Source organism: Telopea speciosissima, chromosome 6, assembly GCF_018873765.1.
Source record: "Telopea speciosissima isolate NSW1024214 ecotype Mountain lineage chromosome 6, Tspe_v1, whole genome shotgun sequence".
NCBI lineage: Eukaryota > Viridiplantae > Streptophyta > Magnoliopsida > Proteales > Proteaceae > Telopea > Telopea speciosissima.
Window position 1 is genome coordinate 55093290 of NC_057921.1, and position 25311 is coordinate 55118600.

General features: G+C 38.6%; 3 protein-coding genes across 6 annotated transcripts; 2 read left to right on the plus strand and 1 right to left on the minus strand.

Moving 5' to 3' along the window:
- Window positions 1-260: 260 nt before the first annotated feature.
- On the minus strand, window positions 261-5253 carry LOC122664395 (pentatricopeptide repeat-containing protein At4g17616). 3 transcript variants are annotated; one of them, XM_043860189.1, is made up of 2 exons: window positions 5071-5253; window positions 261-2903 (listed from the first exon to the last, which is right to left on the minus strand). In XM_043860189.1, exon 2 carries the CDS (start codon window positions 2717-2719, stop codon window positions 548-550), a length of 2172 nt encoding a protein of 723 aa, XP_043716124.1. In that variant the 5' UTR covers window positions 2720-2903; window positions 5071-5253; the 3' UTR covers window positions 261-547. The 3 variants fall into 3 exon arrangements, with proteins under 3 accessions (XP_043716124.1, XP_043716125.1, XP_043716126.1); XM_043860190.1 differs by lacking the exon at window positions 5071-5253 and adding an exon at window positions 4374-4542; XM_043860191.1 differs by lacking the exon at window positions 5071-5253 and adding an exon at window positions 3332-3648.
- Window positions 5254-5307: 54 nt separating this feature from the next.
- LOC122664401 (tubulin-folding cofactor A-like) lies at window positions 5308-9964 on the plus strand. Of its 2 annotated transcripts, none has more exons than XM_043860196.1 (4): window positions 5308-5363; window positions 6422-6579; window positions 9261-9347; window positions 9641-9964. In XM_043860196.1, exons 2-4 carry the CDS (start codon window positions 6427-6429, stop codon window positions 9737-9739), a joined length of 339 nt encoding a protein of 112 aa, XP_043716131.1. In that variant the 5' UTR covers window positions 5308-5363; window positions 6422-6426; the 3' UTR covers window positions 9740-9964. The 2 variants fall into 2 exon arrangements, with proteins under 2 accessions (XP_043716131.1, XP_043716132.1); XM_043860197.1 differs by having other exon boundaries at window positions 5330-5359; window positions 6417-6579.
- On the plus strand, window positions 9870-20435 carry LOC122664394 (nucleolin). Its single transcript, XM_043860188.1, has 14 exons — window positions 9870-9888; window positions 10859-10867; window positions 14221-14495; window positions 16419-16969; window positions 17063-17152; window positions 17244-17483; window positions 17963-18184; window positions 18282-18582; window positions 18678-18994; window positions 19113-19222; window positions 19348-19451; window positions 19550-19626; window positions 19715-19808; window positions 20015-20435. Exons 3-13 carry the CDS (start codon window positions 14249-14251, stop codon window positions 19805-19807), a joined length of 2352 nt encoding a protein of 783 aa, XP_043716123.1. The 5' UTR covers window positions 9870-9888; window positions 10859-10867; window positions 14221-14248; the 3' UTR covers window position 19808; window positions 20015-20435.
- The last annotated feature ends 4876 nt before the right edge of the window (window positions 20436-25311 follow it).

Consider the following 25311-nt stretch of genomic DNA (forward strand, 5'->3'; position numbering starts at 1 on the left):
TAGAATTTATTCTGACGCATAAATATTTAAAAAAAAAGAGGGAAAACCTTTCTACACAGCAACCACCCGTTTAAGGCCAGTCACGGGCTTGTTCAAGTCCAAGGCTATGCAACCAATAATCCATCTCTTGACCAGACAGCAAATGATCTCCTCTCCAGATATGTCCTTCCAAACAAAGCAAGGTGCGCCACATATACAGCCTCTGGACTCGAAAAAACTTCTGTTTGACATACTTTGGGGTTGGGAAGACAACAAATATTCCAATGTTCAATAACTTGCAGAGCTTAAATCCACACCAGACAGTGAAGTTCGGAAGCAGGTCCACTCTGGCCAATAAAATCTTACCTGGTATAAGAACATTATACCCGGTTGCTCAGCTGCAGGGTTTTATGAAAGTATCTTCCAGCTCAGCCATCAACACAGTCGTTTTCTGTTGCTTTATCATTCAACTTAGTTTCCATGGATCTAAAGCCTGTCAACAAATGACTACGCTTGGCATAAATGGCTGCACCCTAATGAAACTATGCTTGAACAAAAGCAAGGACATTCAATCAATACCAGCCCATTTCCTAAATGCACTGACATGCTCAAGCCTCTTAATCTGAGCCTCAGTTTTAGCTTTTGATGCCTTTAAATTTCTATACAGACCCTTGTGGAATTTTAGGAATTCTCTCTTATACTTCCACTTGTCAATATACATCCCATGCTGTATCATGTAACTTATGACTTCCATCAATCTCTCAAAGTACCCACCTCGAATAAAATTCCACAACAATAACTCTTGCAAATCTCTGTTCACCTCTAAATCTCCACTATGCAGTCGCCTCCTGATATCACCCCACAAAATTGTAATCTCACGATACATACCCAAAGAAGAATACCCATTTATCAGGTTAAAAAAAGTATGCACCGTAGGCTGTAGGTTCCTTTCCTGCATCCTTCGGTACGCCTTCAAAGCGTCCTCCATCATTTTGGCCTTGCAGAAGAAATAAATTGAAGAATCAATTTTGTAAACCAGTGAAAATGTTGCTTTTTCTTCCTTCCTCAATTCTCGGGTCAAAGACTCTGCCAAACCTGATTTCTCAACTAAAGAGGCAGGCTTAAAATCAAAAAGATACATGCCACTTTCTTCTGGAAGACATGTTGAGATAACCTCCTCATCAGGCAAGTCTGTGAGCAAACCGGCCTTTCTCATTTGTCTTACTAATCCTTTGCCTTCTTTCAACATGTCTTCTCTGCAATAGGATCTCAATAGAGAAAAATATGTAACGGAACCAACGGGCTTACCTGCCTGTTCCATGTCATCCAAAATGTCATGGGCAGTCTCCAGCCAGCCCAACTGAACGCAAGCATTGATCACTTCAGAGCTCAAACCAGCTTCTTGGGATAAGCCCAACTCTGTTTGAATGTTAACTAGAAGCACTGATAGCTCACCAACCTTCCCATCCCTCTTGAAGCCAATAATAAGTTTGGCAAGGGCCTTGTTACTAAGTACAAGTCTCCCATCCATGAAATTAACAAGTTCGGGCTGACTGTCCACTCCACAAACAAAATTCTTCTGCAACAGCTCAGGTTCGACCTGCATTCTCAGTCCCATCCTAGGATTACCAGAACCAATTGAAACTACGCAAGGCTTTTGAAGATCCTTTCTATGGGAAGATCTTGGGTGTCTAGACAAATCCAACACTAACCCAGATGCAGCATCAATATCATCGAATTTGAAGTGCAAGCTCAGCAAACTGTCGTAGAACTGCCGATAATGGTGAAGCAACGGGACTGAAACTCCATCGACAAGGTGTCTAAATTTCTTCAGCTCATCCTTTTGTCCATTCATCTCGTGGATCTGAGCAATAATCACAATGGAGTGCGCATCAGCTACAGCTCCTACCTGTGGCATCAACTCTATTACCTGTTGAGCCTTCAACATTGATCTGAACCGTACACAGGCATCAAGAACAAGGTTGAAGATCATTGTATCAGGCTTCATCAAACTTGAGCATTTGAAACTTTTTACATTATGATCAACCTTACGATGCAGGAAACATTCACAAATCTCAGCCAAGATATTGGATGCAATACACGTCCCTACATCTGTCTTTACCATATGAATAAAGATGGTTTTCCATAAATCCATGGATAGGAGCTTATATTTTTCCATTATCAATCTGAGGATGGTGGAAGCAGGAATAGGCATTTGAGCTCTTACCAGGGAGAGAGCCAACCTGGTCAAGAAATCATGGTGAAGCAAATCCGGCTTCTCATTTACAATCAGGAGGACCAGATCATATGCCTTTCGAAGCCAATGAGAATCAGATGAATAGGACAACTCAATGACCAATTGGTTAACAAGAGAGTATTTTGGAAAACCATATAAGCCTTTGAAATCATTAAATGCCTCCCATGCTTCGTCCACTCTGTGATCCTTTAAAGCAGTTTGAAGCTTGTCCAATAAGAGTGCATTAGAGGAACCTTTCCACAAGATCCTATGAGGCTCTGTGGCAGCAGAAAATTGCTGAAAACGTGGAGTTGGAGATAATTTATGAGATATAGATGATACTAAAAACTCTGGGAACTTCGGGTTTAGGCTGCTTTCCCCAGCAAAAGTTGATCTTGCTACACTGTGCCCAATAACAGAAACAAAACATGCTCCCAATGAAGAGTTTTTGCTGAAGCAATGATGCATTAAGAGTACCCTTATCATAGTTAGTGTCATTTTCATACATTATTCAAGAAATTCATATCCACATTTCATTGATATATTGAGAGAAGATACCCTCCGAGAGGAAAGATTATAGTTGTTCCAAATGGATGCAGTATTCTGATAATAATCCATAAATGATGGTCATTCCAAAATGTCCTCTCAGGGAGTTGAAGAAACGTCCCCTTCTGACTTCAACCATCTCCTGTTTCAACAACCCAATCAAACTAATTATAAATGTCACAAGTTTTCTTTTAATCTTTTTATTAACAATCAACCACAGAAATCAGGTAACATGCAATTAAAAGGTTGAGGCAACCTCAAACACTTGGACAAGCTCAAATGGCAGTGCTGATGGTGATAACAACATTATGAAATGTATAGCAATTGGTAACCACTGGTACTATTTTTAAAAAATGTGTTCTTTGTATGATCGGGTTTTTGTTTCCGCAGAAAAAAGGATTGTACTCTAATAGAATGATCTTTCACCATTTCCTATCCATGAAGAAGTGTTTTTCACACAAATATGCTCCAACTGTTTACCTCCCCCCCCCCCCCCCGCGGTGCGCTTGGTGGATTTAACACAACTTGAGATTTGGAATGGAACAGTTTACCCAATCAATTGACACTGACCAAATCCAGCTGCAGAGTCCTCTGTAAGTTTCAGAGTAACAGGGAATCCACATGCAACCAACATTTAAAGACTTCTCAAATGTGTAAAACTTATGTGGTTTGAGCCAGGGTCCACAAACAAATCAACCAGTAATGTTGCCTCTTGACATTTGTAGGTTCAGTTGTCCTACGTCAGTTCCTAGCTGAGTCTATGTCCACTCCATATTAATTTATGGAATACTTGCTTGGGATTTTTTTTTTTAAATACAAGATCTAAGAATTTCTGGTAATTAGACAGTACTAAATTCTCCTGTATCTACTATTAATTTATTGAAACCCCTGCGGGTTTGTAATTCTACATGTAAATTTAATTACCACTTCGCAAGAATAACAAAGCTGGAGCACTTGGAAGGAAAACAATCCAAAATGGAAGAAATGGAGCTTTCCATTCACTCTAATGCACTGGAACTGTAATAAGTTAACAATGGATTTCATATCCCTTTGACAAGGTTTGTTACTTTCCATTGTTGTCATGTAATGTATGCTGCAAAAAATTGTGCATGATGTGGAGGTGTAAAATTGAGCTCTTCCAATTTATTGCCTACTGCATTTGGTACATGAGCACCAGCTTTCATCCACAGGAAAAACATCAGAAGCATTAAAAAAAAAACCACTGCAGAAGAAAACAGCATGCTTGTACTAGTAATATAAAAAAAGATCAAAGCACTCAGCTAGAATACCTCTGTGTAATGACAGGAGTATTTTTAGGATTTCTCATCCCCAACAGCCAGCCACTCTCATTAACAATAACTGAGTTTTCTACCCTGTCTATCTATCTATTAATGAAATAGAGATTTCGACATCAAGAATGAAAAAGCTAGAATTTATAAGACCATAAGCATGTCATTCAAACTACTCTTTCAGATTAAGATAATCACAGTAGCCATCAAAGAATAGAAAACAAAAATAAAAGCAAAGCTGTCATTCAAACTACTCTTTCAGATTAAATATCAAATTTCAGAATAGTACATCAAGTTTTCTTAAATTTTCATAAAGATTATACCACAATTTGCATTTCACTGATAAAGTAGATGCTTCCAACATTTCTTTTACAAGTGTGCTTCCAGGCAAAGAAAATAATTTATTGATGAATCCCTTCTTTTCAGAAATTTCAAGAAAGATGCATAGAAAATTAAGCTGTGCAAAACATGAACCACACCTAACACAATCAGGTTACCAATATTTCTCATAATCAGATAATTGTAGTAGAACAACCAATATTTCCTTGTAATCAGATCATTGTAGTAGAACACCATTTCCCTGTTTGTACGCAGGCCGGCAGGGGATAAAACCATGGTTAATAGTTGACAGTAAGTTTCTCCAACTGAATTGTTAAAGATTACAGTAGTTAGTATATCCACCAAGCCAACAACCAAGCCATCCAACATCACTGGCTGCTTGCCGACAGGTAGACAGTAAATAATACCATAATAAAATCATGGGCAATAGCCCTCCACTCCAATAACAGAAAGTCTAGAAATTGGTTAATATCACCCGCTCAGTATGCAAATAACCTTTATAGATAATCTAAAAACCAGCCATATCGATCATCAAAGCAGAAATCTTTAATATATCTGTCTTAAAGTTTCAGTTGCATTCATGGGTTGCTCCATACACTGAGAAATTTTAACAAACATTTGATGTACAATGAGCTTTTTTTTAGAACGACCAAAACATGGAACTCGTAAAAGAGAACGAACCTGAGTGGATGGGTTCTGCGCTTGCGAAACGATCGAAGGTGCAAACTAGCGGAGGGAACTTCAGTGTTCTGTGCGTGAACGCTCAAAGAGAGAATCCTCGCTTCTCTCTACTCTTAGCGAGGGGTACTATAAGAGAATGATCTTAAAGATGGGGGTAAAATTGGAAATCAAAATTGTGTACTTAAAGGTTCGGAAGGCGCTTAAAAACCTTTCACCTTGTGCGTCCTGCTTCTAAAGCTACATAAAACAATTCAAAAGCGCTTCGATTTGGATCTACTGATCAAGAGAAAAGGGTAACTGTCGTTCCCCCTTCTTATTATCTGAAATGTATTTTTTCCATGTTTTCTTGATCTGTTCGATTAGAACTCGAAATGCCAGATTTTATTAGTCAGCTGGAGATTTTTTTTGTTCGTTTGGGATCGACTCTGTAGAGATCTTAAGCCAAAGAACTATAAGACAACCCAAAAAGGTTCTTGATTTTTTTTTTTTTGGGGGGGGGGGGGGTGTGAAAAAAAATAAATTAGATATTCTGTAGTTTCTTTAGCAACAGAAATTGAGTTCACCATGGATTGATCTGGCACCTCTGGGAAATATTGTTTTACTTCTGTGAAGTAATAATTGGTTGTATCCTGTTAATCATAAACCAACCCATACCTCTAGTTTGGGAGTTTGATCAGGAAATGAATGGAAAGGTGGGTCTCGCCATGAGTCCCTACCCTAGTATTTACATAGTGGGAGATGGATATTTCAGTTTATTTTACTGTCTCAAATGCGTTGCTGCTTATTGTTCTTGTTCCAATGGACGCATGAAAAATATAATTATTACAGTGGCATGGTGGTTGTAGTGCATTCAACAGTATCATGAAGGCTATTAGCCATGTAAACTCAAGTGGAGGTTCGGACTTACCTCCATTAAGACCGAAATGGCCTGCCATGCTGTCCAATTCCAGTTTTATTTCTTCCGGAGACGATGGCAGCGGTGGCGGTGGTTAGGTGCTTCTCGTTTTTGGGTTTTCCTTCAATGGCTGCTCTGATGGACGGGTTATGCCTCATTAACCAAAAACAAGGACCCCACCTATTCTTAAGTAGTCTATCCGATAACCTCTCCCATCAACGTGGTTATTGGGTAGATGGGTAGTTATCCCCAACCCCACTACTTACACTGACATGGCAACATAAGCCACATCAGCTTGCATATCAGACTCAATTCACTCAGAAACAAGTGTCATAACCTTTCAAGCTTCACAATGTACCTGCAATCACTGATCGGAAATAGAGTTGCATAGCACATTTGTTTGTGCTATGAATAATGCAGCAATACGTAAACTGAAGAGGGTTTTTTGTTTTCAGGTCAATATGGCAACCCTTAGGAATCTGAAGATCAAAACAGGCACTTGCAAGCGCATCATTAAAGAACTGCACTCTTATGAGAAAGAGGTTGAAAGAGAAGCAGCTAAAACTGCTGACATGAAAGAGAAAGGAGCTGATCCATATGATCTTAAGCAGCAGGTATCATCAATGCTTCATTCATTCTATGAACACCACCATAAACTTGATCATCTCACTTGTCGTCACATACCTCAAGTTATCCAAAAATGAGTCCTTGGCTATGGAAATTTTCAAGAAATGCCGATGTTTGTTAAGTTTCATAAGATAGAAACTTATCCATGCCTGCAATGATTTTATATGAAATTTCAACAACTTGGTGTAGACAAGTTATTACCATTACTGATGTAGGTTGAGACTCCAGAAATTAGTGGCTGGAATTATAATCAATCTATGCTATTAGATTTTGCGTTATGAAATTTGCCTCTTCTGACATTTAACAATATACATCTTCCTTTTTCCTGTTAATAAAAGTAAAAAGAAGTTGTAATCATATACCACCAAAAACAAAACCCATTCTCATGTAACATTGATTGGTCCACGTGTGAAAGCAACGAGAAAATATTAATTGAGCTTTATAACCCATAATATTTAGTCAATACATTCTGGGGCAAGATGAAAACTGCTGGAGGAAAAGTTTGTGGCATTAGGGGTACCTTCTCAATCATATGGCGCATCACTTGTAATTCAGTGGTTCAAAAATTTTCAAGAAAATTGGCTCCTCAACCAATTTTCTTGAAACAGTAAATCAGTAATACATCTTATGGCGGATATATTCCTCTCTCTAGCTATAAGATGTTATTCCTGTTTCAAGAGGAGGATAATTAAATATCCTATTATACTAAACAAACCTTGCATATAATCTTAACAGCACTACCTATCCTTTTCTAATTTTAAGTAGAAACTTTAATACAATCAGAAAAGGCACTCCAGATCCTCAGTAGCTCTCCAAGACTTCAATAGTAAGACCAAATGAACATGTATGTCACATCTCCTTTCTCCTACATCGAATCTGGGGTTAAAAAATTTCTTCTTTAAGCATTGAAGTAATTAAATAGTTCTGCATTTGATTGGTATGTATCATTGCTGGGCCAACAGTACTTCTGTCGCTGCAAACTTTCACCTGTAATGTGACTAACTCATTTCATCACCATAGTGGTGGTAATTTGTTTGCAACAGAAGAACCTCGGTCTTATTTCAAATTAGAGGGAGGCTTATTCATAGAGAGAGCCTCAGTTGTGACTCTTTCACTTATAGCACATGAAAAGCTCCTGCTTTCAGACTTACCCACAAGCATCCAAGGTCAACAACATGGTTATGTTTTCTAGACACAATGATTCTATCTTTTATGTCAGACTAGAAACAGCACTTTCATGACTTATTTCTGGCAGAAGTAACTAAAATTTGATTTGAAGTAACTGGTTTTAGGTGTAAAACTCCTCCAATAGGATATACTTAAAAACATTATAAAAAGAGGAAAGGAAAAAAGAATCCATGTATTCTTTGAAAGATTTCTACTCTAAATTTGAGTTTTATCTTGTTTTGGGTGTGTTTGGTTGGAGAAGTGGCATGAGAAAGATTTCTACTCTAAAATCGAGTTTTAGATTGTTTTGGATGAATTTTGTTGGAGAGTTGGCATGTCTATGAGATGGGTGTCTGCAATTCATCATGGTCCTAATTCCTAAATGATCTATCACTATGCTCTCTCCAGCATGATTTGGTAGGGTCCCACTTTTCTTTGAGTTAACTGATTCCTTTCTAGAAACAATGTTTAGACAGGATAAAGACATCAGTATCTTTACCTTTTCAGACTTTTTTTTGTTTGTCGTTGCTTTTGCTGTTTTCGTATTAAACTTACCTGAGGGCCTATATCTGTTCTCTCTCTACTTCTTTCTGACATGGCATATTGAGATTTGAGAACACCTTAGAGACAGCCAGCTAGAAATCCCAGACAATTGGAGGACCGTTCCATAACAAAGTTTGAATTTGAAATAGAACATAATAAAGACTAGTGGTTTGTGAAACTGGATCTGTCGCTGACTCCATCGATCCTGTCCACCTTTGACTTTCATCTCCTATGAGTGATCTAACCAGGAGACCAACTATAAAGAACAGAAGTATCCAATAAGTGAACCAAATCCTTCAACTCAGTTGTAATGCGCATGACTCCTTGCATGACAGGGAAATATTTTCTAGTGGTGAATCAAATAGCAGTCCATTTGCTCTTTGAATGATTTAAAAACCAGTCCTCATAGGGAGTTTCACTTACCCTTACATGTATCTCTTTGTTTCTAGGTTGGTTCTTGGATTTGTGAAATTGGCTCTTTTCCAATTGAAGGATTTGTACCATACAGGAGAAAGTATGACAAAGCAACCTTGCACTATAAGTGTGCATGTGGGGGTGCCATGGTGAATTGTGAATTTGTGAGCAAAGGATGTTCTTTACATTACCACACAAATATATGGTGTACAGGTAGACCATAGTGACCCACACAATTAGTACCATTCTTGATATGTCTTGGATTTTTTGAAGAACCAAAAAAGTTAGTACAATGGAAGGAAGGATAAAAAGAGAATTAAGACACACTTGCTGCATACCACAGTAGTCTATATTACAAAACTCTTGGCAGTGAATAACCTTACTGTAGTTCTCCTGTGTACACATTCTCTTCAAATGCTAACTAAGTGTTCCTAAAGCTTGGAATATATCTGCTAACTATTATCACCGTTTTTTTTCCATGAACCATTATGATGCCTGAATGAACACAACCAAATAGTCGCTTATTGTCCAAGTTTTTGAACAGGAAAATGTTTTGGCTGAGTCAAGGATGATGATTCCAGATTGCCACAAACGCCTGGAGACCTCACTAGCTGATCTAAAAGGAACTCTGGTATTGTATATTCCACCTTTTGCACATAAATATGGACCAAGGATTTGTTGTTTCAGTGGATGCTGAGATCTGCTAGCCCTAAGTTGCAATATCAAATGCTCTGCAAATTTTTAATCCGAATGCATGCTCTTGCATGCTAGAGACATGTTGATGTTAGCAATAAAGTAATTAGTTGCTAAGATCGGCAAACTCCCATCTCCTTTAGTTTAAGGATCAATAGTATTTGGTTATGGGACCCATTAATAGAAAAAACATTTTAGTTCTAAATTCTTCTATACACTCTTCCATATCAGGCGGAGCTAGAGGAAGCAGATCAACAAGGCCCTGAAATGGATGAAGCTCGAAGCACTATTACTGAGGTCGAAGCTTTGTTTCAAAAGAAGGATGCTTAATGTTTCAGCATAAATCAGTTAGTTAGAATTTTCTCTACCTCTACACCCTCCCCCTCCCCTTCACCTTTCCGTTGAGGGGATTTGTATGATGTCCTTTGCTCATCATGATGTGTTTGTATGCCTTGGTGTCATGATGAATTTCAAGCCTTGTGTTTTTGGCACTGGGATTGTGGGATTGTATCTTCTATCGTTTTACATACAACTGTATGAAACATAGAATTCGATGTCTCTCTCTAACTGTTATCTAGAATTTGATGCGTCTCTCGAATTGCTTTCTCTATTATATATCGTTTTACTTACAACTGCATGAAACATGGAATTCGATGTTTCTCTCTAACTGTTATCTAGAATTTGATGCGCCTCTCAAATTTCGAATCATCTATTTTGAAATCATTTAAAATTCCAACCTGAATCGATTGGGTGATATAGTTCAGGTTTGGTATCAGAAACCTAGGATCTATTCCCTTCTCTACCCATTGTTGCCAGGTATGATGTTTGTTGTCTGTGCTTTTCTATAAGCTCTTTACAAAATATGTATGGGGGTTATCCACATGTTCCCACTCATGAATCTACTTCCAGAGAACCTTCACAAGAAATTTGTGGGAAATGTCAACTACATAAATTGATGATTAAAATTGCTTGGGAAATGATTGGAATTATCTTTAGAGAATTGACATTCGTATCCCTTTTTTTGTGGACACTTATTTCCCCCATCTTACACCTGAGGTGAAGGAAGATTCAATCCCAAGATGTGGCCACAGCCCTTACCAGCTGTGCTAACTGGCACCTAAATTGTTTAAATTTGTTGCTTTCTTCCCTTATCTAAGGAAAATTTTCATGGGTCTTGATCTGCCCCTATTTTAGTATGTGTTAGCCATTCCCTTCTTTTTTTTTTTTCTTTTCTTTTGGTGAGTAGTGTTCTAAATATGCAACACTCCCATCCCTACAAAAAAAATGATCAAATTCTACAAGGATTAAGGTAAACAGAAGACATTTTCAGAGACAAGATTGAAAGATATTGAAGAAAAATTCTGTTTGAGAAATTTATTTTTAAGCACATCCTTTCAAAAAAGCAATATGTAACTTCTCAAACACATTGAACAATTCTTCAGAGTCAAGTTGATCACTTACCTCAGAAGAATTGTGTGAGTTGTCCTCATTGTAATACCATTTCTTGAAGTAATCGAATCTCATTGGAGTTGTCATATTTTCTTGGAAGAACCAGGCTCTTCTTTGAAGACACCTACTATGATTCCAATTGTTGATTGAAAGATGTAGTCTAAGAGGTGAGTGAAGTGAAAATGATTAGACATTATGCGCAAAATTTGACGGCTGAATGCAGCATCCCTTTTTCTGCTCGCTTCAAAGTGCTAGTTGTAGTGCGTCAGCGCACGTACTCTTCTGTGGCGCTGTTAAGCCCATGAGCCTTGTGTAGGGTGGATATACAAGATAAAATCCAATTTACTCAATTCCCCCAACCTACAAGCCCACTCCTATATGCTCAGTTGATGCAAGAATAAATACCCTGGTAGAGTTGTTAAGAAGAGTAATGAAGCCCCTATTTAGCTAATTTTATAATTGTCATAAAACTAACAATTTATGATTGTTGAGCTTTCGACGGTCGACTACCTAACAGACCCTCTAGATTAAGAAAATTAATTACAAGGTAAATAGGTTTAAAATTTGTTTTGCATCCACTCGTTTTAATTTTGAAAATATTTACTCCTAAAGTTAGTTGTTGCTCATGGGACTAAGAAGAAAGTAAAAGTGAATTTCCTAAATGCCCCAACCTTGCTACTCGCGTATGACTATTGACCTGGAGTCTCACATGAATGGGATGGATAGGGTGGGGGGGGGGGGGCTCAACTAGCTAATGGGGGTTATCCTCTCCTGTTATTGCACGGTGCAATGCTGCATCGTGCGGTGGCTGCAGAGGCCGTGTGGCACAATGGACCCTCACATGAATGGGATGGATGGGGGGGGTTTCAACTAGCTAATGGGGGTTATCCTCTCACGATGCACGGTGCGATCTTTGCATCGTCTTGCGCGCAAAGGCCATGTGACACAAAGTGGACCCCACATGGTGCACATGGCCTCTGCAGACACCCGCGACGATGCAGCATTGCACCGTGCAGTAACTAGATAGGATAAAAATTTGATTATTAGGGTGACCTTAGAGCTGGGCAACTCTACCACTAGAGAGGATGGGAGAGTCGCTGGCACCAGCACCCAGGCCAGGCTTAGGGTCGAGGTGGCTTTAGGTTAGACTCCAGTTTAACAATCATATGCGAGAAGTGAGATTGGGGTATTTTAAGAAGTTCACTTTTATTTTTCTAACTTAGGCTCATGAGCAATAATAACTAACTTAAAGAGTACGTAAAAATTGAAACTAGCGCTTTATCAAAAAAAAAATTGAAACTAGTGGATATTAAATAAATTTTAAAGCTACTTTATTTTGCAATTAAAATTCTTATCCAATGGATCTATGCAATTTTCCCATAGGCCCCGTTTGTTTGTTGGATAAATAGGGGTGGAAATTTTGTGAGGGTGGGTCCCACATGTCATAGGTTGGATTGACAAGGAAATAATGGAATATACATTTTGTAATGGGGTGGGATTTAGTAGGAGAGAGAAGAAATTGCCATGGGGTGGGATTCCATGAGAAAGAAAGAAAATAGGAAGAAGAGAGAGATAGACTCAAAAGTAACTTTTTTAAGAATAGTGTCAAAATTTTGAAAGTAAACGAGGTGGGGAAAAAAGGGTGCCACCTCACCAAACAATAATAAATGCATTTTATGAGCTTGTTTGGAAGTTTCTCACCCCATATATATCCAAAAACACACATCCTTGATATTTTGTGGAGAAATAGTACATTTTTCCCACCGTTTTTTTACTTATCTCACTTTTATCCGGTGTTTGATGGAGAAAAGATGGACAAAAAAAAGTGGGAAAATTGTACTTTTTTTTTGATGAATTGGAAAAGTTGAACTTGTTTCTCACAAACTACCACAAATGTGATTGTTTAGTTAAAAGGGGTGAGAAGCTTTCAACAAGCTCATTAAATGCATTTATTTTTGTTTGATGAAATGACACCTCTCTTTGTCTTACTTCATTCGCTTTCAAAGGGATATAACGAGATTCATGGAAAAGTTACTTTTCAGTCTATCTCTCTACTCTTCCTATTTCTGTTTTTTTTCCCCATAGAATTCATCCCCTTTTCATTTCTTCTCTCTCCCACTACAAAATGCATATTCCATTATTTCTTTTTCTTGTCAATCCAACTCACAACATGAGGAGTTTCAGCCTTGCTTTCTTTACCTGTTGGTCGATCTAGTTATTTATGAATGATTAGATATTTAACAAACTTGATCGGCCCCCATCTGATGTTATAGCAAATGCTGAGAAGCTTTTCCTAGAGTTTTGGAATGCTCACTAACCTCCGTCTGATACATCACAAAGGCAACCTGGGAAAAGGTCTAGGGTTCATCATCTTCGGTGGTCCCCTCCTCCGCCAGGGTTTCTTAAGCTTAATACTGACGCTTCTTTTACCTCTGGAGAATCCTATGGAGGTTGTGGTTTCATTGGGCATGATCATATGAGCTCCCCCCGCTTTTGTTGTTTTTTAGTTTGCCTATGTGACCTCTATCCAATTTGGAGAAATTGACGCAATCAGGTCTGCAGTTCTTTTTGCTCTAGAAGAAGGATTCTATCGGCTTATTGTTGAAGCTGATGCCTTGGAAGTGATCCAGATCATCTCTGATCCATCTAGTATCCCCCCTTTGGAGATCTCTCCAATTGTTAAGGATATCAGATATCTCTATGCCCCCTGTGTTCAGTGCAATTTGTGCACATTCCTAGGGAATTGAACGGCATTGCCGATACCCTAGCTAAGAAAGGCCAGTCCATCCGGTGTAGGACTTGTTGGTCTAATTCCACTCCTTGGCTCTCTCAACTTTGTCAGGATGAGGCCTTGGCTTGTAACAGGTTTTCCTTTGTATAAATCAGCACTTTACTGGAAAAAAAAACATGTGAGACCCACCCTCACAAGTTTCCCACCTCTTCTTATCTATCAAATAGACAGGGTTTTAATATATTTTTGTGTGCCAAACTATGATCAACTAACAATATCCTCTTTAGACGGTCAGAAATACAGGATAAGTATTGTGGACAGAAAAAGCATGGAACAAATCAGAAGAGATCTTAATTGAACGGTTCAGATCGTCAATACACGCTGGTCTCAGGTCGACATTCAGTAGTTTAGTAGAAACTCTCCACGTATTAATATTCTTTTTCTCAGAATTAGCAGCTATCTTTTTTCTTCGTATTCGACGGCTAGGGTTTTTTGTTTGTTCCATATAAGATAGCTGCCCTAGGGTTTCGCATCGTTCTTCACCGTCTTTATCTTTCTTTCCTGGCTTCTGGTTTTATCCTTACATACCCTATCTTTGTGCTTGTCGTTCGTCTGCTATTCTTGAGATTCCAAGAAGGATCTGTATCTCAACTGTAACAATGCCTCCAAAAACGGTGAGGAGGGGAGGGGCCGCAGCTGGCTCCAAGAAGACGCCCAGAGCTAAACTGACTCCGAAGTCCCAAAATCAACCCGAAGTTACCGAAGAAACGACCAAGGTCGAAGAGGTTCAGGTCTCTATCATTGAAATTAAAGAAGATGAGAAAGTGGAGACTGTCGAGGTTAACCAGGAGAATGAACCTGAAGCTCAATCGATACCCGAAGACAACGGGTCTATCTCTGTTAAAGGTACGATCTTTTTTTGCATGTGGTTTTCTAATTCGATTCCGGATCTGCCGAGGTGGGATATGCTGTGTACTTGTTATGATTATATCTTAAAATTTAGGTGATAGAAGTTTGTTTCTTTCGCAAATTTACGGTTGTTATTGATTACTAGTCATTTTCTTATCGTGTTGTTTCTTTCGATCTGGTTGTTGAATTTGTCTAGAATGAAATATTGTGTTTGTTGACAGATCTGCAGATATTGTTAGGAAGCATTATGTAATAAATTGTGGAGTGGTAGGGTTTGATTTTGTTTATAGTGGTTCTCGCTGACGAGTTTAGCGTTTTATATATCATTCTCTCCATTTAACTCTTCAATATTCAAATCTTTATGTGGACGATTGAAGTATCCGTGTGTTAGCTAGGTCTTATGTTTTCCTAATCCTAGGAGTGGGCATCTCCTCTCGCCTGTTTTTAGGGTGAGGGGGAATGGGTGTTCCACTGGCCTTGTTTTTGTTTTCCTTTTCCTTCCCCTCCCCCTTCCCCCTCCTTTTTTTTCTTCTTATTTTTGGTCTGCCCATATGCTTCATACTCGTGGTACTAGTAGTAATGTAAGGCTGGATCACTAAGGACCTAGCCCCAGGCAAGATCTTATTGAACAAAATACTGAATTGGTCTTCAAAACTGAGCAACAATTGATGAACTTGTAGCAGATAACACAATTAAATCGATTGAAATATAAAAGAAAAAATAGAAGATAGGATAAAAGAAGAATAATTTGGATTCAGCCTCGCACAGCCATTAAATGGCTTTAACCAGTCTCATTCTTTTCTCCAACACGACTTCGCTGGTTATCAGCCTAGTCCTTATTTATAAATCCAACTGATTTCATCCTAGGTTCTTCTAGAAACATCTCAAAACAAAAACCCAATCAAAATCAAACTCCTATTCCTAATCTGGAAAATAAATAAAATAATTAACTTCTAAAACCCACGCAAGGCAACAACCTTCTTGAATTCAAAGTATTCCATGCAAGCTGTCATGGGCCCACCAAACTTGGGTTGATACCTCCTCTTTAGTCTTTACTGCAATAAATAAAATAATTCTAAATCATTTCCAACTCTAATTTCATCATATAACTGAATTATATCCTATCTAAAACAACTGTAGGAGTCGTCCATATATTGGCAATTTAGTCTTCAAACTGAACTCATCCAGTTGACCATGGGGCCCACACGAAGTGGAATTACTTCTGGAAAATATCCCCCTAATCAGCAAACTTGGTTGCAGTTAAATCTCCCATATATAACTAATCGATCTCCTACTTTAATTCTGGCACTTGAATTCTGCTGGACAATCTCTCTTTGGGACAGAAATCAATGGGTTTGAAGAAACCCATAATTTGGACCAGGTACATGCCGGTCAATCTGCAGCCATCAGATTATGTGTCTTGTACATCTCTTTTGAATGAATAACAAGTTTTTTGTTGAAGAAAAATGCGACAAATGTACAAATAGGCCTCCGTGAAAGCCTGCCAAAATAAAATCCCAATATAATTAAAATTGTATAGATTGCCACCAACAAATTAAAGTTTGAAACACCTACTGTTTGGTGGGTTGTCGGTATGAAAGGTCATACGGTTCTGAATTTTTGCTGCATCATGATGTTAACAGAACAAGATAACGAATTGATCTGCTGATAAGCATGAGAGGACATCCCTGTATCTCCCCATATCAACCGAGTCCTGACACTTGCTCCAACTAATGTCACATGTCTTAAGTATAGTGTTTTTTCTTATTGGCTTATGAATAAGCATTGGAATGCTTTCTTGATGCTTGGACATAATGATCAAGGCAGTCCATACATATCCAACTGGTTTAGAACTAATATTATGGATATGGAGAAATTATATTGAAATTGGACATGAGTATTTACCTGTTTGTATTTCAGAGGAAGTTGGTGTTAAGGAGTCTTTTGAGGAAGACGACAAAGGTGAACGATTAGAGCTTGATGATAATGAACCTGAATATGAGCCTGAAGAAGACGGTGGGGTGGATTATGATGAGAAGGAAGTTGAACATGAGGATGTTCAGGAGGGAGAGGATGAAGAAGTGGAAGAGTCTGAGGGTGATGTAGGTGAAGAAGAAGAGGGCGACATGGTTGAGGAGGAAATGGAAGATGGTGCGGAAGAAATTGAAGGTGAAGAGGACAATGAGAATGTTGAGGAAGAACATGAAGAGATCTTTGATGAAGAGGAAGAGGAGCATCATGAAGTTGTTAAGGAAAGGCGCAAAAGAAAGGAGTTCGAAATATTTGTTGGGGGCTTGGACAAGGATGCAACCGAGGATGATCTTAGGAAAGTCTTCAGTGAGGTTGGTGAAGTTACTGAAGTTAGGCTGATGATGAACTCTCTGACAAAGAAGAACAAGGGCTTTGCATTCTTACGGTTTGCTACTGTTGAACAAGCAAAACGTGCAGTTACAGAACTTAAGAACCCAGTGGTATTTCCTGCTTCTATCAAAGTAGAAAAGTAGTTAGTGACAAGTCTTAACTTGCATATTTAATTTAAGTGTTTTTAACAAGTATGATTACAGGTCCATGGGAAACAGTGTGGTGTTACTCCAAGTCAAGACAGTGACACCCTTTTCTTGGGTAACATATGCAAGACATGGACGAAGGAAGCTGTAAGTAAGCTATTCCATTTGGTTTACATATCAGCTTCGTTGTTGCTAATTTAATTGAGACTCCTTACTCTGTCTTGTACTGTGATTCCAGTTGAAAGAGAAGTTGAAAAATTATGGAGTTGAGAATATTGATGATCTGACATTGGTCGAAGACAGTAACAATGAGGGAATGAATCGTGGATTTGCTTTTCTAGAGTTTTCTTCTCGTTCAGATGCCATGGATGCTTACAAGCGTCTTCAAAAGAGGGATGTTGTCTTTGGAGTTGATAGGCCCGCAAGGGTTTCCTTTGCAGATTCTTCTACGGAGCCAGATGATGAGATAATGTCACAGGTATAAGTTTAACCTGAACTTGATGTGGTTTATTGCTAAAAGGCATACATTACATAATTATATCTGGTTTAGATGGACCAGCCCTATCCCTTCCATTTCTGTTTTGACATTTGAGAGTGCTACCGTCCCATTTTGAATGCCACATGTCCTCAATGTTATTCCTTTTAGGGGGATTACCTTGGCATCCTTTGTGATTTGCTTTTAATTGCAATTAATCCTGTAACTACAATAGGAGAAGAAGTTCTTCCAATCCTTTAACATTCTTTAGTTGTCTCACTAGGAAAATAAAGACACCTCCCATGGATGTGGTAGTCTGTTGATTTTTGTACACTGTTCCTTTTTGGCAGTTGTTTCTGCATTTAAGTGATTCCAGTTGATATTTGATGCTGACAATGGTTCTCTACTCATTTTTACCTTTAATTTTGTTTTTTTAAGAGACTTGACATGGTAATATGTGGTTATTCATTTACTCATTTCAGGTTAAAACAGTATTTGTGGACGGCATCCCTGCTTCATGGGATGAAGACCGTGTCAAGGAGCATCTAAAGAAGTTTGGTGTGATTGAGAAGGTTGAGCTTGCCCGTAACATGACATCAGCCAGGAGAAAAGATTTTGGTTTTGTCACGTTTGACACCCATGATGCTGCGGTGGCATGTGCTGAAGGGATTAACAATGCAGACTTGGGCGAGGGTGATAGTAAGGTATAATTTGTTGATTCTCCCTTATTAAATTTGAAGGTTATTTTTTTCATCATTAGATTGTCTTAATAATATGGTTAAATGTATTTATCATATATAGGTCAAAATTAGGGCTAGACTGTCACGGCCGCATCGTAGAGGAAAAGGAAAGCATGTTGTTCGTGGCGATTACCGGCCTGTAAGAGGCATCTCACGAACTGCAAGGAGTCCCTGGGCTCGTCCTGCTCCTAGAAGCTTTGCTGGACGAGGTCCTAGAGGAATTGGTGGACGTGTGGCTCCAACTGCTGCTCGTGGAATCAAGAGGCCATTGGGATTTAGAGATCGGCGCCCTGTAATGTCCATGCCGGAGAGAGTTAGACCCTTGCCTCCCCCAGCGAGGTCTTATGTCAGGAGAGCTCCTGGTATGTCCATTTTCTGTACTTTCTATAGTTTATTAGGTAGTCTACTATGCTGGTTTTACTTAAAGATTTGACTACTTGTTGGATGCTTTGATCAGTTTCTTCATATCCAAAGAGTAGTTCTAAGAGGGATTATGGTAGGCGTGAGGAGCTTCCTCCAAGAAGCAGAGCTGCTGCAGATTATGGTTCCCGAGTTGCTGCTGAGAGGCGTTCATCCTACAGGGACGAGTATGCTTCCCATGGATCTGGCTATGCCGATGATATGCCACGGGGTTCTTCTCGTACTGCAGCAAGGAGGGCCTATGTGGATGAAAGTTATGGTAGAAGATTTGAAAGGCCTCCTCCAAGTTATCGTGAAGGGCGTGCCCGTGATTATGACTCAATCTCTGGGTCTAAACGCCCATACTCTGCATTGGTTAGTAACTTTGAGCAGTATATGTATCCAGCTGGATGCTATATTATTTTTTTGTCCTTTATGATGTTGGCAATTAACACAGTTTTTACCTTTTCCAATATGTATGTCTTGTCAAAAGGACGATGTTCCTCCACGTTATGCTGAACCTAGTGTTCGTCAGTCAAGAGCCCGTTTGGATTATGGAGTTGGCAGCAGTGCTGCCCAGTATGGGGATGCTTACAGTGAAAGGTGAGTTGAACACACTGGAATTGCGAATGATATAATTTGCTTTGTTTGTGACCATCTGGCTGAAATGTTAGAGGACTTACAAGTTACAAGTACTACATTATAATTGGTTGTGGTGCAATTGGTAGGCTTGGGAGATCTCACTTAGGATATGCAAGCAGCAGGAGTTCTCTATCTGGTCAGGAATCACATGGACTTTATGGCACTCGTCAGAGTGTGGGTTATGGTGGAGGTACATGAATATTTTTGCCATGTACTTTGTGCATTTGTTTGAGTTGCAGTGCTTGTTTAGTACTCAAATGCCTGGTTTTTGGTGGTGTTGGTGGTCAGGTTCTTATGGTGGTAGTGATGTTGGCGGAGTGTATTCATCAAGCTTTGGCAGTGATTACATGTCACGTGGACCTGATGTATTCCTCTACACTCTGTTGTTCTGTTGTGCCATAAATGTATCTTGAAATATCTTATTTGATAGCTTGCTTATTGCATTTTTTGCAGGTTGGTGGTAGCTCATATTCATCCCTGTATTCGAGCCGTGGCCTGGGTGGTAGTGGTTACCTGGGCAGTGGTGGTTCTGGATCGTACTATTGAGGTAGTTCAAACTGTTCTCTTCTTCTTTTATCTTTCTGGTGGTAAATTAGTATTCATTTCCAATCAATGTTAACGTCACAATCTTCCATATGCTTTGTTGGTCATTATTTGTTTCAAGGAATCTTTGCTTTGCTTTGCTTTTTGTATTGTGGTCTGATTGGTGACAATGGGACATTTTGGTCACATATGAATTTGTCTCTGACACAGATTTAAGATGACAAGAGCCTGCTTTAGGCTGTGAGTTATTTGAAGCCTATGCATAATGATGCCTACAGTCTTTGGAAAGAAAGCAAATTACAAGTGTGTACGGCCTGTCTTTTAGTCTGAGGTGAATGGATTATGAGTTTTAGCAATCAATGCAAGAGCTGTACAGCCTTGAGCAACCGTGGACTTCAGTTGGTGTGCTCATTTTAGGCATACTTTATGCTTCAAGGACATTCAAGTTATTTGGAGTTAAAATTTAGAAAGACCTGGTTTGTGGTATGTATGAAATGAATATTTAATTCTCCCATAAGAACACCTGAGGGACAGAGAGGTTGTATGCTGCTTTATAAGTTTCATTGGGAAAAATATTTGGTATACATATAAAGCTTGAGGCGAAGCTGATTTGGTTGTCAGCCTTTTGGATGCATTACATTGTTGAAAATCCTGGGTTTTTAAGTTTTGGCTGGGAATGCAAGAGGCATTATTGCCATGCCTGACAGTACTCTTGTCAGTCCTATGCAGACAATGTGGAAGAAAATTTCAGTGAGTTGACAACTATTTGATTTAACCACTCCATGGTCTTTCGATTGGAGAATTTTTCTTTACCCAAGTTATAGTTTAATTAAGTATTGGATTAGTGAACCAAAGAATACTCCATATTTGGCATGTCCCTCTTGCTGGCTTGAAAAGGAGGGGGGTTGTGTGTGGTTGGTGTTGCTAGCAAAAAGCTTTATTTGTAAATGAAAATATTTACTGGAAGAGGGCCTTAATGATGGATAATTTCTGGGTGGCTTTGGTTCATGTTTGGCCACGGTAAAAATTGGAACTTGTGGAATCACACGGTAAATGGATGTTGAGGCCTTTCCATGTGCATATGCATAGCTATGATCCATTTTCCCAATGATGTGGTTCACAAAGCAACCAACAGAAGCTGGAAATATTATGAACATATGGAGCTGATGAAGTCATGCTGCCAGATCATTGTTTTCCAAACACGTAAGCATATTTAGAAGTGTAGCTTCTTGACTTTACATGGATTTTAGGAATCTTTGGCTTTTGGCTCTGATCTGCTTTTCATGACCATATTTTGACTTCAAAGTTTTTTTCGGTGGTGGCCGGTTGGGGGAGGGTTAATTTACAATAGAAAGATTAACCTTGTTTTGGATTATCAACATGCAAGTTCCTCTGTGTATTGCTTGGTATTTATCATTCTTTCAGTGTGATTGGCCCTCTTGGAGAACAACCTAGTTTTGGATTATTAACATGCAAGTTACTCGGTGTCCTTGCTTGGTATTTATCATTCATTCAGTGATTGGCCCTCTGGGAGAGTTGGAACAAGTGTCTTTTTTGTGCTAATTTTATTTCGCATCTAGCAAGTGGAGATTACTCTTCTTCTAGGGTTTATAGCATAGTCCTAATCTTCTGCTTTGTATGATATGATATGATAGCATTGGAAAGAGTGCAAGAACCAAGGTACAGAGAATCTTTTTAGATCAAACTTCTTTCTGTAGGCTCTTGGGAAACGCTCAGTACTGGAACAGTCTATATTAACAAAAAAAACCACCTAACTAATATTTAGCTTCCTAGTGGTCTCCAGCTAGCTTCATAGGTTGCCATATTAGGTTTGGCTATCCAGATTTTTGACTTCAGAGCTTATAGTTTTTTTTTGGGTGAATATAGCTTATAGTTAGCTGAATAGTAAATATTAGGTACTTGCATTTCTAGTCAAACTGTTAGTGTTTGTTCCAGATACATTTGGTTCATGGTTTTTTGTGCTGCATAGGTGTTTTTTTCCGTGGAAAGAGTTATTTTTGTTAGGTTTATGATTCCACAAGTGTAAATATGAACAGCATGACATTGATGGATTATTACTGGAGCTTGTTGCAATATGGTCCTGGAACATTGTCTTCCAGGAATTTATGGATAGTTGATTCTTGAGCAATACCTAGCAAACTGTAGAACCAAGTTTGATGTATTGTATTTGTGTGTAGAAGTAGGATACGTGAGTAAGATTTTATGGATTATTACACCTCAAGACAACCCAATAAATTCCCTTCATTTGAGGTAGGACTTCACGCAATTACCTAGTTTATCCCCAAGAGTTTTCACTTTATGGTTGAGAGAGAGAGAGGGAGAGTGACTGCCATGGTGCTTCTAGCTTTTTCATAACATAATTTAGCTAAGTTGTTTCTATTAATATTTGATGCCTTCGACTATTGGGAGTTGTGCTTTGTTAATGCACCTGTTACCAGAAACTAGCAAGGAAGTTAGCCGAAACAATATTAAACTGTATTTTGTGCTGTGTTTTGATGTGGAAATGTACTGTAATTGTTGTGAATCTAGATTTTCCACAACCCCCCCACCCCAAAACCCCCCCCCCCACCCCAAAATGCTGGAGGATTGGTTTTCCTCCCTTTGTTAAAACCTCCCTTTTGCTTATCTGGATTCTGGATGCCTACATATCATTCATAAATGCATATACAAATTTATTTTAAAAAATGATTACTGTTTATAAACATGCCTCTTTTGAATTCGATTTCCCTCTAGTTCCCTTCCCTGCTTGGTTCTTCTATCAATGTGTGGTGCAATGACCATCCTAACCCTGGTTGAACACGGGCAATCAACATGCCTATTTTGAATTTGATTTCCCTCCAGTTCCCTTCCCTGCTCGGTTCGTCAACAATGTGGTGCAATGACCATCCTAACCCTGGTTGAACACTGCTCGTGTTGTGTCTACCTCCCTTTAATTAGGCACTGGGGGACTGGGCTGTGCAGGGAACTGTAGGAGATAATTTTTCGGATGACTACTATAAGCGTGTTCGTGTAAAATGTAAGGGAAAAGATAAAGGGGCATGACCACTAATAGTTACTTTGGGCACACAATGTTGCCATATAGATAGAGTTCTATGGTTTTGAGTTGGTTCGCATGCATTCATAATCAGATGTTGAATTGAGTTTTATAGTTCGAGTTTCGTGGCATGCATAATCAGATGTTGAACTCGAAGAATAACAAAATAAAAGAAGTGGAAAATGCTATCATATCCCAATTATGGTTTTGGGTTAAATCTGTCATATCCAGACTGATACGTGTTGATTTTGATTGGATCGGTACGAACAGTTGGTACAAAGGTAAATCTATCTGATCTTGTCCGATATGGGTTGCTCTTGATTGATATCAGCCGGCGGCCAATTCTGTACCTGATTCCTAAAATTTTGATGGGGATGAGGTAGGAAACTTAGGAGGGGTAGAACTTTGTCCCCTTATTTTTTGGGGATTTTGAAAAAACGACATATTTTAAAGCACCAATTGGCAATAATGGAGTTGTCAAACCTAGAATCTCGTTGCCCCCTCCCCAAAAAATAAAAAACCATGGTGCCAAGGTATGGTTGTTCCAGTTTGACCAAGTAGTCATGGGTTTGAGTTTGGAAAACAGTCTCTTTGAAACAGCAGGGGGTAAAGCTATGTACATTATCATTTTCCTTTGCTTTTACCTCCTGAGCATTCAGTTGAATGTCAGTCCAATTGATTTGTTTTATGGGAGAATGTTCTGTGCTGCGGTGTAGGCTGTGTCCAAGTACATGGGCCTGCCACTCAGGTGGGTAGGGTGGTCATTGAGTCTTGCGCCCACTTCCATGTTCTTGGGTGCAGCCTGTGCTGCGGCACAGAGAACAGCGCTCCTTGTTTTATTTACTTAATTGGATTGAATAAAGCTGAAGAAGTTAAGATTATGCATTAGAATTCGTACATCCAATGATATGAACTCTTCACAGAAAACATGTTGATTTTTTTTCCCTTTTTTACAATTCCCTAATCTTAACATCATAATCTTTTTTGGTTTTTTTTGTCGTATACACTATATTTGTATGTATTATCGAATTACTTTATCTTAAAATTTTTTAAAAATTTGCTATTTTAGCAGCGAGTCAATGATCACCTTTCATGGATTTACTTATATAAGTTTTGTTTCAAGTTTTCATGTCAAAGCCTATCTTGTTTTTGCCACAAATTTTCTTTGGTTAACAGTAAATGGTAAATTTTTTTTTCTTCCTTATAAAGCGGTGAACTACTCCTTTTGTTCCTCAGCCTCTGGGGTATTAGCAATCGTTCCAGCTAGTGTTACCCTTTCAAGGGCTCAAATCTACACCGAGTAGAAAGAAAGATAGGAATGGGTACCTGCTTTTGATGGTCAGAGCGAGCCCTTTCATTCTCAATTTAATGAATTCAGATGACTCAAATCTGCCCAAGTTGATTCGAACCGAACAAGGGGATATTAGATCTCACAGTTAAATTGCATTTATCATCCCATGACCAATATGGAACTCAAAGCTTCTTTTATAACTCATATAACTTCTTTGTAGGCATGTGAACGGATCGAATATGAATTGAATACAGATTAGATGTGATTGGATGCAGATATCTCTTGACCGGATACGGATACCCTTAATCCAATATGGATACGAATCAAATTTGGATTTTTGACTATCTATTTACATCCTTGACTTATGTAACCCAGACCTTTTTCCCCGATGGATATGATTTGCTATCAATCCATGTCTTTTAGTTGTTTTTTCTATTTACCTACTTTCCTCATTTTCTAGAATCTATAAAAAAAAAAAAAAAAAAAAAAAAAATATTTATAGAAAAAAAAATTTTAAGTGGATACAATTGCGAATCGAATTTGATTTTTCGACTCTGTATGAATCCCTACTATTTTATTCCCCTAAATATTTGCCTTTGAACTTGGCTCAAGTGCCAAAATAGAGTAAAGAAAAACAATTTGTACAATTTAAATCATTGAATACAAGGAAAATGTTTAATACAAAACATGTAATATGGTTAAATTACGGCTGCAAACCTGACTACTGCCTCTTTCCATTTAGAACTTCAGATTTATAAGTTGGCATTGGCATGCCATTTATCACAAAGGTAGTTATTATTGGTTTCATTGTGGGAGAGATTGAAGCACCAGGTAGAATTACCATGCCACCTGAAATTTGGTTTTTTAATTATCTGTTCAAGTGGGCAACTAACTCAGGCTCTTTGGAATCCAATCACCTGATCACAGAATCAACAAAGATAAATCTAAGTCTGCTTTATCCCAGAACCCCCAAATTTTACATCCTTCCACCATACTAGGATCAACTACTCATCACCAATGGAATTATAAAAGTAATTGTCAATCTATTAGAGGGGTCTTGATGGGCCATTCAAGCCCTTAAAGGTGATTGAAATGAAGCATCCCATTCTCATATTATCACAGGAAATAAAAAAAGGATAAGCAAAATGCCAACCCAACACA